General features: G+C 40.0%; 2 protein-coding genes across 2 annotated transcripts; both read left to right on the top strand.

The window, feature by feature from the left end:
- The first annotated feature begins 48 nt into the window (after positions 1–48).
- LOC137944283 (protein TPLATE-like) lies at positions 49–10,272 on the top strand. Its single transcript, XM_068789924.1, has 7 exons — positions 49–1,857; positions 3,591–4,187; positions 5,031–5,392; positions 6,308–6,611; positions 8,671–8,793; positions 8,943–9,398; positions 9,563–10,272. The coding sequence occupies exons 1-7, from the start codon at positions 736–738 to the stop codon at positions 10,091–10,093; spliced, it is 3,495 nt and encodes a 1,164-aa protein (XP_068646025.1). The 5' UTR covers positions 49–735; the 3' UTR covers positions 10,094–10,272.
- A 786-nt stretch (positions 10,273–11,058) lies between these two features.
- LOC137957969 (4-coumarate--CoA ligase-like 9) lies at positions 11,059–13,629 on the top strand. Its single transcript, XM_068805227.1, has 7 exons — positions 11,059–11,811; positions 11,901–12,292; positions 12,403–12,592; positions 12,717–12,862; positions 12,941–13,008; positions 13,166–13,268; positions 13,351–13,629. Exons 1-7 carry the CDS (start codon positions 11,082–11,084, stop codon positions 13,474–13,476), a joined length of 1,755 nt encoding a protein of 584 aa, XP_068661328.1. The 5' UTR covers positions 11,059–11,081; the 3' UTR covers positions 13,477–13,629.
- Positions 13,630–18,687: the final 5,058 nt, after the last annotated feature.

Genomic DNA, 18,687 nt, shown 5'->3' with positions numbered 1-18,687 from the left:
GTAATAGAGAGGAGGTGGGTACAACTGATCCTTTCACGTATGAATTTTGAAAATGGAATTGCATCTTGTTTCGTTTGCAGTTTTATGTCTAAATCACCAGAATCCTCATTTCTCTGGAGTAAGGAGAAGGAATGCCTTGGTAGTGATTGGCAATGTGTATCAAATATCTTTTACTCATTCAGAATGAAACGAGTGATATCAAGGGTAGTTGTTTATTAAATTAGGACCGTCCCTTCGTAGCATTAAAGAATGAAAAAATCTCCTCTCCAGCGACTCGCTCATTCCCGCTTCTCTGACCTTCTCTCTCTTCCGAACCTTCTTTCCTCCGGGCTGACAGATCTTGTCTCCCCGTTTCTTTCTCTGAAATTCCTCTCCCTTACCTTTGCTTTTGATAAATTATATGTTTACCGGGTTTCGGATATCCGGAGAGTTTAAAACCTGATCGGATTCGGAAATGCTTTACTCGGTGCGTTGAGCCCTTTGCTTTTTCTGCCTGCTCAGTTGTTCCCATGATGGGCTGGTTAGTGGTTACAAATTGCTGATTACCAGAAAAGAGGAAAGCAGAAAAACAGAACGGTGGACGAAGAAATGGCGCTGTACCTCACTCCTACACTATCTCTGCAACGTCAAGCTTAAAACCCTGGAGCCTCCGAATTCGCCCTTCAACGTCGGTGCTCTTCTCCCCAATTTGTCCTTCGCAGCTTCTGACAAGTTGCCGCAGTTTGCCGTCTCCAAATGGACATCCTGTTCGCGCAGACCCAAGCGGATCTGCGCTCCAACGATGCCCTCAGGCAATCTGGTGCCCTCCTTCTAGCGCTTCAGCAGTCAGCCGCCGGCAAAGACATTTCCTCCATCGCAAAATCTGCGTGCGAAGAGATCGTTGCGTCTCCCGCCTCTGCCGTTTGTAAGAAGTTAGCGTTCGATCTAATACGTTCCACCCGCCTCACCGCCGACCTCTGGGAGATTGTATGCACTGGAATCCGTACTGACTTCGACTTCCCTGACCCCGACGTAACCGCCGCCGCCGTCTCCATCCTTGCTGCCATTCCCTCCCACCGCCTCGGAAAACTCATCTCAGACTGCAACAAAGAGATCTCCAGCTGCTTCGACTCTCCTAGTGATAATCTCCGCTTCTCCATCACCGAAACCCTTGGTTCCATTCTCGCCAGAGATGATCTCGTAATTCTGTGCGAAAACAATGTTAATTTGCTGGATCGCGTCACAAATTGGTGGAAACGCATTGGGCAGAATATGTTGGATCGATCCGATGCTGTCTCCAAAGTTGCGTTTGAATCGGTTGGAAGGTTGTTTCAGGAGTTCGATTCGAAAAGAATGAGCAGGTTGGCTGGCGATAAGCTTATTGATAGTGAAAATTCTTTAGCTATAAAATCGAATTGGGTTGCTTATATTGTGGATTTTGTTTGGAAGAAGAGGAATGCTTTAATGGCAAGGTCTTTGGTTCTTCCGATAGAGAGTTTTCGGGTCACTGTTTTTCCTATCGTTTATGCAACTAAGACTGTGGCTTCAGGTGCTGTGGAGGTCTATCGGAAGCTCTCTAGGAGTAATAGCAGTATTGGTAGTGTGCTCAACTCGGACAGTGCGGAGAGATTTGTGGGCGTTTCTGATGTGGTTTCACATCTGGTGCCTTTCCTGGGTTCAGTAGACCCTGCATTGATATTTGAAGTCGGCATTAATATGTTGTCTTTAGCTGATGTTCCGGGAGGGAAACCTGAATGGGCTTCAGCATCCATCATTGCCATTCTTACGTTGTGGGACCGTCAAGAATTCTCCTCTGCCAGAGAAAGCATTGTGAGGGCTGTTGCCATGAATCTCCATCTTCTTGATCTTCATATGCAGGCAAGTGTTCCTTTGATTTTGCTGTTAAATGTTCATATTCTAAATGCTTTTTTAAAAAAAGCAAATTATTTGAGAAAGTTCATGGTCTAAATGTTGGTTGATATTTTGTTTCAAAACATTCAATTATTTCTTCGAAAAATAGTCAGTTACTTTCTGCCTTTACCTGCAGTTTTTGTTCTATCGTCCTATTTAAGTGATTCTATATTAATGATATGATGGCATATTCACTGGAACTTTTTTTTTTTAAACAACTTGGCTAGGTTCAGCAGTGGAAATAAGATTATGAAACATGTGATGCTTCATATATTTACACTCTTCTTTGCATCACCAGATGCACTCTGTTCCTTAAAATTTATGTTTCTGTCATATTCGTTTGATTACTATGAGATAGATGGAAATGGTTAGTAAAGACTTAAAGAAGCCCAACCTAACAAATGAATCTACCAAAATGATTGGCTGAATGTAGGACCAATATTCTCCTATAACATTCCTGTTAAATGCTTACATGGTGATGATTTATTTGATCACAGTACTTCACATTTTATTTGTCAATCAAGAATTAGGTTGATCATTAAAAAAATGGTTGAGGTACGTCTCCATCAATCCCAGAATGAAAAATATTAGGTAGGTAGAATGCAGACCTGTACTGGTCCTGCAAAGTAATTTGTTCTGTTTTTTGCTAAACTCTGTTCTCCTTTTTGGAATCTTCTATCTCATGGCATTGAAGTTATTTATCTAATGTTTGACTCATATTTACAAAAATAGGAAATGGAAATGACAGACAAAATGAGAAACAGAAATATAAGGGGTGGCCAAAAAAATATTTTGAATGTAGAGTTAAGAAATGATAGGAAACATTTGAGAAACTATTACGGAATTTAAAGGAAAGAATTAAAAAAATTGTAAGAAACAGGTAACAAATGAACTAGAACTTCCTATGAATTTGGTGACAAATGATTTAAATAAGGAGTTAGTAGTCAATTCTTATTGACAATAATTTCCCAATAAATTTATGAAAATTAGTTAATAATGATAAATTTCACTTTATAAAATAAATTATTTAGATAAAATAATTTTCTTTTTTATTCTTGACCTTTTATTAAGGAAATATATAAATATATTTTTTGATAAATTTTCAAATAGAATTCAATAAATTTAAGTACAGGTTTCTTAAAATTTTTGGAATTGTTTTCAAAACATTTTCTTAAAATATCTACAAGAGTTTTCTATAAAACTTGAGATAAGTTTTGGTTTAGTTTGTGAAATGAGTTTCCGAACCTTATGAAGCGTTTCCAGTAACTATGGTTAATGAACCATTCATGTTTTGAATCTGCTGCCACATTTCTATATTCTGTTTCCTTGACCTCCAACGTTTGCCGATTTGTTCTTCAAACAAAAAAAATGTTGTGGTTAAACTGTTAATCTTGTGTATTCTCTTGATCACTTACTAAGTTGATTAAAATTTTTATAAATGTATTTGGTTTCATGACAATGACCAATAAAAAATTTATGACGTTTTATCTGCATTCGATATTTATATACAATATTAGATGCTTTTACTTCTTTCTATTTCATTTTTTTTCTAATTGTAATTCTTTTTTGAGAGCATTTCTAAATGTAACTCTACTGTCCTATTTTGTCGTAATCTTATGCAATCAAGTATGATACCCACCTTTGTTCATAGCATTATGCCATTAAGACATAATGCACAAGTTTCAATGATTTGTTTGCAGGTGTCCTTATTTAAGAGGTTGCTTCTCATGGTTAGAAACCTTAGGGCAGAGTCTGACCGCATGCATACGCTAGCGTGTATCTGTCGTACAGCTCTTTGTGTTGATCTTTTTGCAAAAGAAAGTGTAAGGAGGGGTCAGAAGCCTCTCCCTGGTACTGACATCGCTGCACTTTTTGAAGATGTAAGAATTAAAGATGATCTTAACAGTGTGACAAGTAAAAGCTTGTTCAGGGAGGAACTGGTTGCTTCATTGGTTGAAAGTTGCTTTCAGTTATCTCTTCCTCTACCAGAACAACAGAATTCTGGTACTGAGAGTAGGGTTATTGGAGCTCTAGCTTATGGAACTGGATATGGTGCACTGAATTGGACTGAGCCAGCTTTGGAGGTGGTGGAAGTTTGTAGACCTTGTGTCAAATGGGACTGTGAAGGACGAACATATGCTATAGATTGCTACTTAAAGTTGTTGGTTAGGCTTTGCCATATTTATGATACGAGAGGAGGTGTAAAGCGGGTGAAGGATGGAGCTTCTCAGGATCAGATTTTGAATGAAACTAGGTTACAGAATTTGCAGCGCCTACTCATCAGAGATCTGCTTGAGGTCTGACTCCTAATTTTCCTGTCCATTTGATGTAATATGTCATGTTAAAAATGTTCTTCAATGGTGCTTCTTCATATGCTTGTTGCTGCTGCTTTTTTTTTCTCTTGAATAATTTATTGTGTTGGCATTTGGGTCATTGGTAATCTGAGATTTGCTTGTAAATAACATGAGTTCATTGACACGATATTGTAACATTGGTTTGCATTTGAATCTGCTGAATCATTTTGTTGGATGTTAAGTTCTGCTTATTTGGGATTGACCTAGACTATTAACTAGCTTTTCCTCAATCTTCATTATATAGACCTTCATCTGGAACTTGCTCAATTTAACAAGGAATCATGGTTTTTATTTCTCAGTTTCTTAGTACCCATTTCATTTTTTTACAACAATTGAAACCGAGTTCTATTTTTTTTTTTCTAAATAACAAGAACAATCTTCACTTTATAACCATGGAGGCTGTGTTTTAACGATCAGTTTTGACTTTTGGGCACTTTAATGTGACTAACACCTTTTAGTTAACAGCAATGAGACTTTTGTTTCTTTCTATGTTATAAAAAGACTTTTTTTTTTCTTTCATTTTTGTTTGAACATAAGAATTTAGCCATGTTTCTTCAGAAATCATGAGATATTATGTATTTTGGGCATCATATAGCAAATTTAAGCTTGAAAACAATATAATATTCATTCTCTTCTTGTATTTCCGTTCAAAAAAATATTTACTTATTTCCCTAAAAAATTTACTTTTTTCTTAGTTCTCTTTGTCCTTTATTTCCTTAGTTTTTCTCTGTTTTGTGTTTTAGGTTTGCATGTATTATATTGAGACAACCTTGTGTACTTTTTTAGGTGAATACACCAAGAATTTGTGCACGTCTGCTGTGGGCTGTGGCAGAGCACTTTGATCTTGAGGGTCTTGATCCCCTTCTGGCAGATGACCCAGAAGATCCATTGAATATTATTATCTCAAATGTTCACAAAGTGTTGTTCAGCATGGATTCATCAGCAACATCTACAAATCGACTTCAAGATGTGGAAGCAGTTCTTCTGTGTGCACAACGCTTAGGGTCACGACACCCCAGATCTGGTCAGCTACTGACTAAGGAGCTTGAAGAGTTCAGGAATAATAGCTTAGCTGATTCTGTGAGCAAGCATCAATGTCGTCTTATATTGCAGATAATCAAATACATCACAGCTCACACTGACAATAGGTAAGTATTATGTGTCATTCATCTGTGTTCTTTTGCCATTCCCAGCTTAGTAGGAGGTTTGCATAGTTCAAAGACAGATCAGATCTCACAAATTCTTCTGTTTGTAAATTTAAATTGCTTTTACGAATGGCATAAATTTCTTGAACCTATGGATCTGACCCAAAGCTGGCCTGAGAATATATATTATAGGTTGATGTGTGCCAACCTGCTGTCAGGTTCTTGTTGAATTTTTTTTTTCTCAGCATTGCTCCCCTCTAATGCATCCCCATTGGGATGTTTCCTGAAAAGGTTGGAAAACAGGGTAAGATTTGAGATCTTTAATGCTAGAGAGGAGGTTCGAGGTGCCAATATATACAAATACATAAAATATTGTACTGAGGTTTACTACTAGTGTACTTGCTTGTGCCAATATATACAAATACATAAAATATTGTACTGAGGTTTACTACTAGTGTACTTGCTTTTCTTCTCTTATGCTGGCATTTCTTTGAAGCCTTTTCCAATCTATGTCACACAAATCCCAATGCTAGAGTTCGTGCCATGAGATGCCATAAAGGTTTAGGCCAGTTGTCAACCTACCTTATTTAACCTTCTTTTAGCAGTTTTTGGGACAGATAGTTAAAATATTGACTGGAGCCACACCTGTTTTCTCTCATTTTATAATTCACTCATGTTAAATTGTCTCCATTCATTAGAATTCATGTAATATGATCTAGGTCTTGTCAGGTCTGTGTTAGGTAAAATCTAGGATTTGTGTAGTTCATGGGAACCAGATTCATTCCATTTCATTGCACCCTTAAACTCCACTTGTTGGATGTTTGTGCTGTTGACCTACAAATCTCAGTCCTCTACTTCCTTCTGTAGTATTTTCATGTACAAGCATTTTTAACTTTTCTAATAGCCCCTAATCATCAGGTGGGTTGGGGTTGGTGAAGCCAGAGGAGATTATCCATTTAGTCACCACAAACTTACTGTTCAGTTTTCAGAGGCATCTGCAGCACAGGATAGGAAGTTGGAGGGTTTGGTTCACAAAGCCATTCAGGAACTTTGGAGGCCAGATCCTAGTGAACTAACTCTTTTGCTAACAAAGGGTATTGACTCTACTTTCCTGAAGGTGCCTCCAACTGCAATCACTTTGTCTGGTAGCAGTGATCCTTGTTATGTTGAAGCTTATCATCTTTCAGATTCAAGTGATGCAAGGATTACTTTGCATTTAAAGGTTCGTCTTTCTTGTACAGAAAAACCATTATATTCTATTGTTTATCCTTATGTCTGTGAAACTGGTGATTAGATTCGTTTTTACATAAATTTTGAGTTTTTTTGTTAGATCTTTATATTATCATGTTGCAGTCGAGTGAATGTTTGTGCCTATAGTGTTAAGTATTTCTAACTCTGTTTTAGGGCATAACTGTGAAATGTCGCAAGTGTACTTCTTGGTCACTGCACCTTTTTGTTTAGCCACTATTTACTTTTTTGGATCATCTTTTTCTTAACAGCTTCTCTAGCTCATGACTGGTAATCTTTCTTTTTCAGGAACTTGCATTAGTTTTTCTCCTCTTTTGACTACCTTATTTTTCTCTTATTTCAGCCTAAAGTGGGCATTTTATCATATTTGGCTGTGCCTTGTGTAGGTCATGAACTTTACAAACTTCTTCATGTTAGTTCCTGACTTTGTTGGTTTACCCAATAAGAAATTTGTTTCTATCACTGTGCAGTACCCAATAAAGGGGAGTCGACTTTTTTCTTTCTGGAACTCGCAATAGTTGTCTGCTGCTCTTCTGTGTATCTTTACTCTTGCTTGTCTCATTGAATTAACATGATTTTTTTTCTTTTAATGGTTAATGAGAATTTTATTAAGATGAGGGGAGACATGAGATGCACCAAATACGTTAGTATGTCACAATGTGATTACAACTTAAGGACAGAAAGAAAAACAAGAGATTGGAATGAGAGTATAATGTTGAATTGGGATACAATTAGTGGTCATATAAAGCTAAATCAATGAGAGTAGCACTATCTTTGGCCAGTGAATCAGCAGGCATGTTTGCTGATGTCGGGGTGTGAGGCCATGTGATAGTGATGGAGTCAGCTATGTTCAGGTTTTCTTTAACAACATGCAGAAGACGCCATGGGGGTGTTGTATCCTTGGTGCGCCAGCTGATAACAGTAGTGGAGTCTTCTTTGACAATGGGTGGGGATCTGAAACTGATGACAGCAATTCAGTGTTCATGAAGGAGAGCACTAGCTTAGACAATGAGTGGAGAATTGAAACAATTCAGAGTCCACGTAGGAGACCACTGGCTTAGGCAATGAGGGAATTGGATGTGCTGAGGGGACTGGTGTCAAGGTTTCAGCACTTGAATCATGGAAAATCCCCCCATATCTAGCAGTTCTTGGGTTGCCAAGTGAGCAATGAGACAAAAGGAGTTTATTTCATAATGCATTATGCAGCAATGATGAAGAGTATGCACCAAAAAGAGTTTGCCAAGGTGGGGGAGGGGGGTAAAGGCACATTGTGGTGATGAGATTTCTGGAGGAGTTGGGAAGACAGGTTGATCTTGAATAGCTAACGGATACAGCACATTTTGTGGCAAAGGGACAGAGAATGGGTTGGTGATTGGCAGTCTCTTCAGCATTGTTATAGAGCCTGCAGGAGTTTATTATTGTGGTTCCTCTATGGTCTAGCTTGTTCGCAGCGAGTTCCTGTTTTTTCACAGCACGCCAGTTGAAAAACAAAGCATTTAGGGGTTGAGGAGCTTCCAGGTCATTGCAGGGGCAGTGTCCATAATGAATAGCATGAAATTGTCAAAGCCTTCTGGTGCACAATGAATTGTATAGGAAACTAGTTTAATGTTATTAATTAGTGTCTCCCATTAAGAAATTTTAATTTATGTTCTAACTGCTTTCATCTACCCAATATAAGGGAAAGTAAGCTTCCCTTTTCTATAACTTGCTATGGTAGTTGATACTCGTCCTCACTTTTTACTTTTCATCTTGTATCTACCTAAATGAGATTAGCTTTGTGATGAATTATACAGATGAATACATTTTAGTGCTGATATAGTTGGTGTTCCACATCAAGAATTTCTCTAATCTCTTTCTGCTACAAATAAGAGGGAAATTGTTATTTGACCTTGTCTGGGTGTTGACTATCTTCGTATCAATTCACTTCTTTCACCCACTGCTTCTACGTTGCATTCAAACAAAGCTTAGATGTCACTGTATTCATGTGTTATAAGTTGAAATGCATGCTAATCTAACCAGAGGTTCTTTTGCAGATTCTAAATTTGACAGAATTGGAACTCAATAGGGTTGATATTCGAGTGGGGCTGTCTGGTTCCCTATATTTCATGGATGGGTCTCCTCAGGCAGTGCGCCAATTGCGGAACCTTGTTTCTCAGGTTTTTTTTTTTTTCCAAGACTGCTGTACTTTGAAGAGCATATATCTTCCATAAGCCTGAGACTTATCATTGAAATATCTCTGAAGCAGTTTTGTACTTTCTGAAGATATTGAACATCCTCATAATTCATATAATCTTCCTATTGTCAGGATCCAGTACCTTGCAGCATGACTGTTGGAGTTTCCCATTTTGAAAGATGTGTTCTTTGGGTTCAAGTGCTGTATTATCCTTTCAGTGGGAGTGGTGGAACAGGTGACTTTGAGGGGGATTACGCTGAAGATGATCCTCAGATTCTGAGACAGAAACGAAGCTTGAGACCAGAATTGGGAGAGCCTGTGGTTTTGAGATGTCAGCCATATAAGATTCCTCTGACTGACCTTCTCCTGCCTCATAAGATATCACCAGTTGAGTACTTCCGCCTATGGCCTAGTTTACCTGCAATTGTGGAGTGTACAGGTTCATACATTTATGAAGGAAGTGGCTTTAAGGCCACGGCTGCACTGCAAAGTGGAGCATCTCCCTTTCTTAGTGGACTCAAAGCACTATTCTCCAAACCCTTCCATCGTGTGTGCTCACACATCCTCAGAACAGTAGCGGGATTCCAGGTTAGTTGTAACGTCTGCTTCAAGAGTCTTGGTGTGGATAAAAAACTGAATTCTTTTTGGCTTTACATGTTGATCTGAAGGCAAAATGATGGTTTTTGTGCAGACTTCTTGCTAAACATATATTTTGCTTATACAACATTTGCTCACTTATTCTATTAAAACAGCTTTGCTACAGTGCCAAAACATGGTACGGGGGCTTTCTTGGCATGATGATATTTGGTGCCAGTGAAGTGAGCAGAAACGTGGATCTGGGAGATGAGACGACTACAATGATGTGCAAATTTGTCGTTCGAGGCTCTGATGCTTCAATCATCAAGGAAATAGGATCGGACTTACAAGGGTGGTTAGACGATATCACTGACGGTGGAGTTGAATACATGCCTGAAGAAGAAGTAAAAGTAGCTGCTGCAGAGAGGCTGAAGATATCGATGGAACGAGTAGCATTGCTAAAAGCAGCTCAGCAACCACCCCAAGTCCCAAAGGAGGAGGAGGTGGAAGGGGATTCAGAAGAATCTGATGATGAAGAAGAAAAGGAGAAGAAAAAGAAGAAAGAGAAGGATGAAGAGGGTATATCGAAGGGTCCTTCCACATTATCTGCTCCGACTGCAGAGGAGGCGGAGCACCGTGCTCTTCAGGCAGCTGTGCTGCAAGAATGGCATATGTTGCGCAAGGAGAAATCTTTAAGGGTTCGTTGAGACTTCAGGTTAGAATCATTCTTTTGTATTTTTTTTTTTTTTTTTTTTGTAATTTAATGTTCTTTTCTTTGGAGGAATTAATGCGGTAATTGTGTAAATGTTGTTTTTTTTTTTGTTTCTGTTTTGAATCCTTATAGAGATGTTGTTGTATACATACTATACGAGAGAAGTTGCCTAACCATTGCCTTTGTTCATCAAGCTTTCATTCAGTAGGAAAAAAAAAAAAGAGCTTAAATTGATTAACTTTCTGTTAGATACTGAATGTTGTAATTTTTTTTTTCATAAAGAGGTTGATTTGAATCGAATTCTCATTTACCTTTTATAATAATACTTATACAAGGAACTCCAGGTAAAAAAGTTTTAAAATATTTCTTTTAAGTTATAGGATTCAGATCAAATTTACATCTTTGAAACTCCAAGAAATGCTTCACAAAATTCATATTTGTTTGTTGGGAGTACCCCCAGAATAAGCACTAAAAAATTAACACATTTCATTACCTTTAATTTAGAAAATATTAATTATTAAAAAATCTTCAAATATGATTAACACCTATGATTATCGATTCTAAGAAACTTTCAAATTTTAATTTTTTAAAAGAGGTTGAAAATGACATGGCCGATGATAGTTGATCGATCAAAGTTAAAAAAATTAAATTATGCAAATAATATCTTATGCAAATAAATTAAAAAATTGTTTATTTTTATTATTACGCAAAAAAACAAAATGGCTAATATCCTTAAATTCCAATGATGTTATCGAGCAATTGCTTCGAGTGCGGTGTTCAGTGGCTGAAGACCTCCTTCGGCCTCTTGGCACCCTCTGCTTGTCATCTGTTTGTTTAATTTCATGAGGCTAGTTGGCAAACCGATTGATTCCAAGCTGAGAGAGAACACAAAGAATGGCGTTAAATCACAATCGAGTCTCATCGGTTCTTGCGTTTTACGTTATAAATAATCGACTTGGACACATGCGAAGGGAACCTTGGCAATGGAATCAGGGCCGTCCTCGGGGGATTTTGCCACTTATATAGTATCTTCTCCTCTTCTCCTTCCAGTCGTTGATTCCATTTGGCTTTGCTTTGTTTCTCTTTCAATGGCGGATGGGTTTCCTCCCTCTGTGGATGCCCGCACCGGGTTCGATTCAGGAACTAAGATATACCACAGCCTCCGCCCTTTCCTGACTCTCCCGCCCCTCCACCTCCCTCTCTCCGCCGCCGACTATGCCATTTCTCTGCTCTGCCCGTCTCCGGCGACTCCTCTACCGGACAAACCTGCTTTCATTAACGCCAGCACCGGGGTCAGCCTCACCTACTCGGAATTCTTTCGCCGGGTTCGAACTCTCTCCTCCTCCTTACGATCCATCGCCTCCCTCTCCAAAGGCGACGTGGCTTACGTCCTTGCTCCCACCTCCCTCGAAATCCCCGTCCTTTACTTCTCTCTCCTCTCCCTCGGCGTCGTCATCTCCCCCGCCAACCCCCTCAGCACTGCCTCCGAAATTTCCCGTCAAATCGCGCTCTCCCGACCCAAGATCGCCTTCGCAACCTCGGGTACGGCGGTGAAACTTCCTTCCCTCCCTGTTATACTCCTCGACTCTCCCGAGTTTGACTCAATGATGCGTGTTACCCCAAATGGACCTTATCCTGAACCAACTCAACCTGTCCGCCAGTTCGATCCAGCGGCCATTCTCTACTCCTCCGGTACCACCGGCAATTTCAAAGGTGTATATCTCTCTCATCAATTTCCCCTTTGGTGGATTTTTCCTCTCGTGATATTTATTTTCTCTTTCATTTGGTTTGTGGAAGCGAAGGAGTTGTACTGACTCACCGGAATGTTATCGCGGTTACGGCCGGGGTGACTACCGTTCGGGAGTCCGGGGAGCGGTTGCCGGGAGCGAATCTTTTCACGGTGCCACTATTCCACGTTTTTGGTTTCCTTGTGAGTGCACGATCCATGGCGATGGGTGATACGGTGATTTTAATGGAGAGATTCGACTTCGCGATGATGTTGAAGGCTATTGAGAAGTATAAAGTGATGTACATGCCAGTGTCCCCACCCTTGGTGGTGGGAATGGTGAAGTCGCCGGAGGTGGACAAGTACGATCTGAGCTCTCTCCAGGCGGTGGGCTGCGGCGGTGCTCCGCTCGGGAAGGAGATGGCGGAGAAGTTTACCCAGAGGTTTCCCAAAGTCACCCTTGGTCAGGTGATTTGGTATTTCACACTTTCGTCCGTTGACTTTGTACTTACCTGTCTTACAGTGAGACGCATTTGAGATAGCAATTAAATATTGTGGCATGCTCGTCCTCTCCCCAGGCGTATGGCCTTACAGAGACTTCCGGTGGAGTTGCGAGAACAATGGGGCCTGCAGAAAGCTATCGTTATGGAACTGCCGGCCGTCTGGTTGAGAACACAGAAGCCAAGATCGTCGATGCCGAAACTGGGGAAGCTCTGCCGCCTGGAAAACAGGGGGAATTATGGGTCCGAGGGCCTCTCATCATGAAAGGTAATATGCTAGCTGACCATACTGGTAATCGTATTTTGCTCTTCAAAAGCCCTGATTTCTGATTAGTGTGCAATCTGCTTCCTGTCATACTTGACGAATGTGGTTGTGCTGCCCTTCCAATCAGGTTATGTGGGGGACGACGAAGCGACTGCTGCTACCTTGAATTCAGTGGGATGGCTGAAGACTGGTGATCTTTGTTACTTTGATCAGGACGGCTTCCTCTTCGTTGTGGATAGACTGAAGGAATTGATAAAGTACAAGGCCTACCAGGTTCGATATCATGGACAATGGCTTGTGATTGTTTTCTTATTCAAACTTTGTCCATATCAATTTGGATATATGTTTCAGGTTGCCCCAGCGGAGTTGGAAGCATTGCTTCAATCTCACCCACAAATCGCTGATGCTGCAGTAATTCCGTAAGCATTTGAACAATCTTTTTCAGTTACCGAGTATAAAAAACGGATAGAGCAAGTAGAGGACGGCATTGCTTATCGAAATGAACGAAGCTCAAATCATTTTATTGGGCACTTGTAGTTTCCAAAATCGTGTTGTCTTGACTTGGTTACCTTTCAGATACCCAGATGAAGAAGCAGGGCAGATACCCATGGCGTATGTGGTCAGACAACCAGGCAGCAGCCTCAATGGATCACAAGTCGCTGATTTTGTTGCAAAACAGGTAAATGATATTGGGATCCTCCATTTTGTTGAAACTTGAAAGCATTGCTTTCAACTCCGCCGATCGACGGTTCTTGATGCAGGTGGCTCCATACAAGAAAATACGCCGAGTTGCATTCATTAACGCAATACCGAAGTCTGCTGCAGGAAAGATCCTGAGGAGGGAACTCGTGAAAATTTCCCAGACGAGCTCTATCTCTAAATTATGAAACTAGACGGATCAGACCGGGCATCATATATATCTAAAGAATCCTGCATGGAGTGAAGATTGTTGGAGGGTACACTACTTGTCCTTGTACCGAAGTTTCAGTTTCTTGTTGTTTCAAAAGCTACAGAGTTGTATTTCTCCATCAATCTAGTAATCATTGGGGCGTAAAGCAGCAGGGAAATTTTGCACGCAAGGCTCTAGTTGAAAAATCACCGTAATAGTTAGTTGATCAAATTTTAAGGTGCAGTCTTATCACTCCGCTAGATTGAGCTAGAAATAGAGAATAAGTAACTCTAAGCACAAATTTGAAGATATATACAAGTGATTTACAAAGACACTATTTATAGGCCAAAGCTGGATAAGTCTCTTTATCCCTTGTTCATATCCTTAACCAATAAAAATTATTACTGAGCAAATCTCAAGTTTATTTAAATTCAAATAAGTCATTATCCTACATTCCTAAAATCGTTCAAAAATCCTATGCAAATTTATCTGGATAGGCCCCTAATTTCAAATTTCAAATTTTAAACCCATCTGCTAGCAATCTAGATAGATCTGCACACATGGGCCACCTTGGGCCAAGCAAGAAACACTGATTGCTCCCTCCGTTGTTTGGCAAAATGCAAGTCAATTGGGCTCCTCCCAATCTTGCTCGAAAATGTGTCAAATGACACAATAGTCTGAAATCTCGCCACAAACACTTCATCCGCTGCATTCCACGAACATGCCCCGTTCATGTTTGCAACCTCCCTCTACAGAGACAAGCTCTTTGACAAATCTTTCGGCATGAAATCTTTTTTTAGGATTTCCTCCTCTTTAACTGGCATGGATCGACCTTCAATCCATTGTTCGTCACCTGCCAAAGAAACAAGAAGATTGGACTCTCCACCTTTAAGACCCCTTTTAAGTTGGAGGGTTGAAAGCATAGCCATTTCCCTTTACAAAGTGTCCTACACTAGAATTATACAAGGTCCTTTGTCGTCCATAATCCCTATCAGTCACATATAGGGCATTACAAAGGCCTTGATTTTACAAAGGAAATCCACTTCAAAGATTACATTAAAATCGTCCAAAGGAGTTACAACAAAAATTAAAAATCCAACCCATTTTTCAACAATGACACGAACATGCTTGGCCACCCCAAGCAAGACTTTGGCTTCATAATTAGCTGACCTTTATTCGATTGTCTCCTATTTCCCACCTTAAACATAACGTCTTACTTCCTCCTCTGAGATATTGTGGGTTGCTCCCAAATCAACAAGAGTTTTCACCTTGCCATCATTTAGCAACACATCATGAAAAATTAGTTTAGGCCTTACTGATTTCTTGACCATTGCACGGATTGGGTTGAGCAACATCAACGAACCAATTCGACGTTCTTCAACATGTTGATCGTCACTTGATTGCCTTACTTCATTGTCCGCTTTGATAGCACTTAAAAACTTTTTTTTTACTTGTCCAATCCTTCACCAAGTGATCTTTTTCACAAAGAAAACAAATAATCTTTCGATTTTTAGGATTACTTTTTTTTGTGTAGTTCTTTTTCTTTTCTCTATTTTTATGGTTCCTTACGTCTTTCTTAGAAGTTTATCTCCAGGAAGACTTCTTCTTATGGTTCTCATTGTTCCCGTTTCCATCCATAGATGTGGCAGCATTATCATCAGATTTTCTCTCAAAATTTGTCAACTTCTCTACGGTGGCTAAAGCAGTTGCAAGTGTCTTCACCTCCCAATGTCTTAACTTTTGCTCAGCCCAAGGACGAAGTTCCGCAAGAAAAGAAAACAACCCATCCTCATCAGTCATGTTAGAAATGTTAGAAAAAGTAAAGGACTGAATACTCATGAATTGCTTCAATGCACTCAATTCTTTTCGAGCTAGGTAATCAACATCTTTAGGAAAGAAATGGTGCTTCAACTCGCACTTGAAATCTTCCCAAGTGTTAATAGAGTTTTCACCATCTTTGGCATCTTCTCCACCACAAGATAGCGAAATCCATGAGAAACATAGATGGGGTACTAACATTTATGTTGGCAAATAGGACCCAAGCCCACACGACCAAGGAAGACTCACATATTCAAGTGTATTAGAAGATGGGTCAAAGCCCATTAGATCAAAGAAGACCCATGTATCCAAAAGATATAGAAGAGGGGCTCAAGGCCCACAGATCAAAGAGAAGGCCCATAAGCCCACATACAATGATAACAGGATGGTAAATGAAGAATCTCATAGAGATGACATTGATGTAATTAGGTTGAAGTTCCAGGGTTAAAACCCTTAACCCTAAACCCTAAGTTCAGGGGTATTATTGTAATACAGTAGTTTGGTTAATCTATAAATCGAACTTTAAGGTATTATTGTAATACAGGAGTTTGGTTAATCTATAAATTGAGCTTTGAGGGTATTATTGTAATACAGTAATTTGGTTAATCTATAAATTGAGCTTTAGGGGAAGGGTTAGGATCATCAAGTCCATAACTCTTCTCTTAAATCAGGACTCATAACTATGGTTTTCAAGATTCTAGAATTCTATTATATTTCTTTCGTTGTAGATGTTTGTTTTTTTTTTTCATAATTTTTTTGAAACTTAGTTTTTTTTATTTTTGTTGGTCATTTTTTTTGCTGCCCAGCATCACAGTGCCTTCCCATACTGCCCAGGAGCCTTCCTCCAGGTCGCGAACTTACCATTTTGCGGACCTCTCTACACGATCTTGTGCGTACCATTAGTGGCTTATAGAAAAAAGATTGAGCTACCATGAGCTAGTTATTCGTCTGCTTGCAAACATGATGAATGAAAACAAATTAAAGATAACCTACGGCTTTTGTATTGTGATTCAGTCCATCAGAATAAGCGTACGGGGGCGACACCCGGTCCACAATGGGTTGCAAATCTGCACCTCGATTGGCGTGCAGGCTCAGAAATGGTGCCACTCTGCAAGGAGCAAACCAGGCTCTGAACAGACTCTAAACAAAAATCATGCGTACTTGTTACTCAGTTGAAAAGTCCGTCCCAGGAACCAGGCAACGCGAATTGGCCGTCCGACGAGAGACACCTTGTTTCCTCTCTGCCGGCACTGATGCAACCAACGACGGTGAAGCGGAATCCAAGTTCCAAACAAAGCCCATCACAGGCAATTTCTTTCGAAGCACGTCTGTCGGTATTGCTATATGCTCTCGCGGTTGTCCCGCTCTGTTCGGAAGTGTGTGGGGAACAAGGAGCCATCGGCTCTCTGCTATTAAGCTGGTCAACAAAAGATTTCGTGTAAAATTCTTTATTTTCGATATGAAAAAATATATTCAGAATACGTTTACATATAAGGGAACGAATCCCGTTTGAAATTAAAATTACAAATCCGTTATTGTCGGATCATGACCAGTTAATCTCGAATCGTAAGACCCGTTAAGTTCGGATCTTCAACACTCCCCCTCAAGTTGGAATATATTTTAATGATACCCAACTTGCCGAGTAATGCCTCAAATTGGGACGAACTCAACGCCTTAGTAAATAAGTTTACAGTTTGGTCGTTGGTTCGTATGTGGGCTGTCTTAATCATCCTTGCTTGAATCTTTTCACAAACTAAGTGACAATCGATTTTCATGTGCTTGGTTCGCTCATGGAAGACCGGATTTGAAGCGATGTGTAGAACAACTTGGTTGTCACAATACAACATGGTTGGTTGAGTATGTGTGATTTTCAAGTCTTTTAAAATGTTTTTCAGCCAGGTAATTTCGCAACATGTAGCAGTCATGGAACGATATTCTGCCTCGGCAGTTGATCGAGCCACCGTTGTTTGCTTTTTTGTTTTCCACGAAATGGGTGATTGTCCAAGAAATATACAATACCCTATTACTGACCTTCTTGTGTCCCTGCAACGAGCCCAATCTACATCGCAAAATACATTTAATTGGAATGTACTTGTAGAGGATAATAGAATACCCTGTCCTAGAGTTTGTTTCAGGTATCGAAGAACTCTATGTGTTGCCTCAAGTTGTGGTGTACATGGTTTTTCCATAAATTGGCTTAAAACATGGACAACATAGACCATATCTGGCCTAGTGATGGTCAAGTAGATCAATCTTCCCACAAGACGCCTATATGATGAGGGATCATTTAGGAGTTTACCATCGGATTGTGTAATAACCAAATTTTGATCCATTGGGAACCTCGTAGGTTTTGCTCCTAGAAATCCAACATCTTCTAATATCTCCAATGCATATTTCCTTTGGGAGAGGGTAATCCCCTTTGAAGACCTTGCTACATCTATACCCAAGAAGTATTTGAGCTGACCAAGATCCTTAAGTTTGAATTGCTTGGATAATAACTGTTTCACATCTTCAATATGTTGCAGATTGTTACCTCCCAAAATCACGTCATCAACGTATACAACTATTGCTGTAAAACTGCCTTTATGGGATTGGACGAATAAAGAATAATCTGCCTTTGACTGATGAAACCCAGCAATCTTGAGGGCTGTGGAAAACTTCAAAAACCACTGTCTAGAAGCTTGTTTCAAGTCGTATAGGGCCTTGTTTAGTTTGCACACTCGAGTCTCCCCCTTTCGTCCAAAACCAGGTGGTAGTGACATATAGACATTTTCATCAAGATCACCATGTAGGAACGCATTGTTGACATCGAGTTGGTGAAGATGCCATTCTTGAATAGCAGAAACACTGAGTAGGACACAGACAGTAACCAGCTTGGCAATTGGGGCGAACGTCTCTTGATAGTCAAGTCCTTCAATCTGGTTGTATCTTTTGGCGACTAGGCGAGCTTTGTAACGTTCAACGGTGCCATCAGATTTTAGCTTGACTTTGTATACCCATTTACATCTAATGGGTTTCTTTCCAGGTGGAAGAGATGTGAGCGTCCATGTGTGGTTAGCCTGGAGGGCTTGAATTTCATCATGCATTGCTTGACACCATTTAGGATCCTTCATGGCCTGTAAGAAACTAGTTGGTTCTTGTGTAATGGTTATTGAAGTGGTAAAAATTTTATGAGATGGGGATAACCGGGCATAAGAAAGAACGTGAGAGAGGTCATAAGCTGTACCTGATGTGGTGACCAAGTTGGAGGCAGAAGATTGTTCAGGTCGTGACGGTAGGGTTGCTTCCACATGAAAATCCTAAAGGAAACTAGGTCGCTTAATGGGCCTAGTAGAGGGGCGACGAGTAGGAGGTGGTATGGTAGTAGAGAAGGTATTTGGGGGGGAAAAAT

The sequence above is a fragment of the Aristolochia californica genome, unplaced genomic scaffold (assembly GCF_029961685.1).
Source record: "Aristolochia californica isolate CCGP_79_NKW_82.1479 unplaced genomic scaffold, dmAriCali1.0.hap1 SCAF_1, whole genome shotgun sequence".
Classification (NCBI taxonomy): domain Eukaryota; kingdom Viridiplantae; phylum Streptophyta; class Magnoliopsida; order Piperales; family Aristolochiaceae; genus Aristolochia; species Aristolochia californica.
The sequence above is the reverse complement of the archived record's forward strand: the minus strand, read 5'-3'. Positions and strand labels throughout refer to the sequence as shown.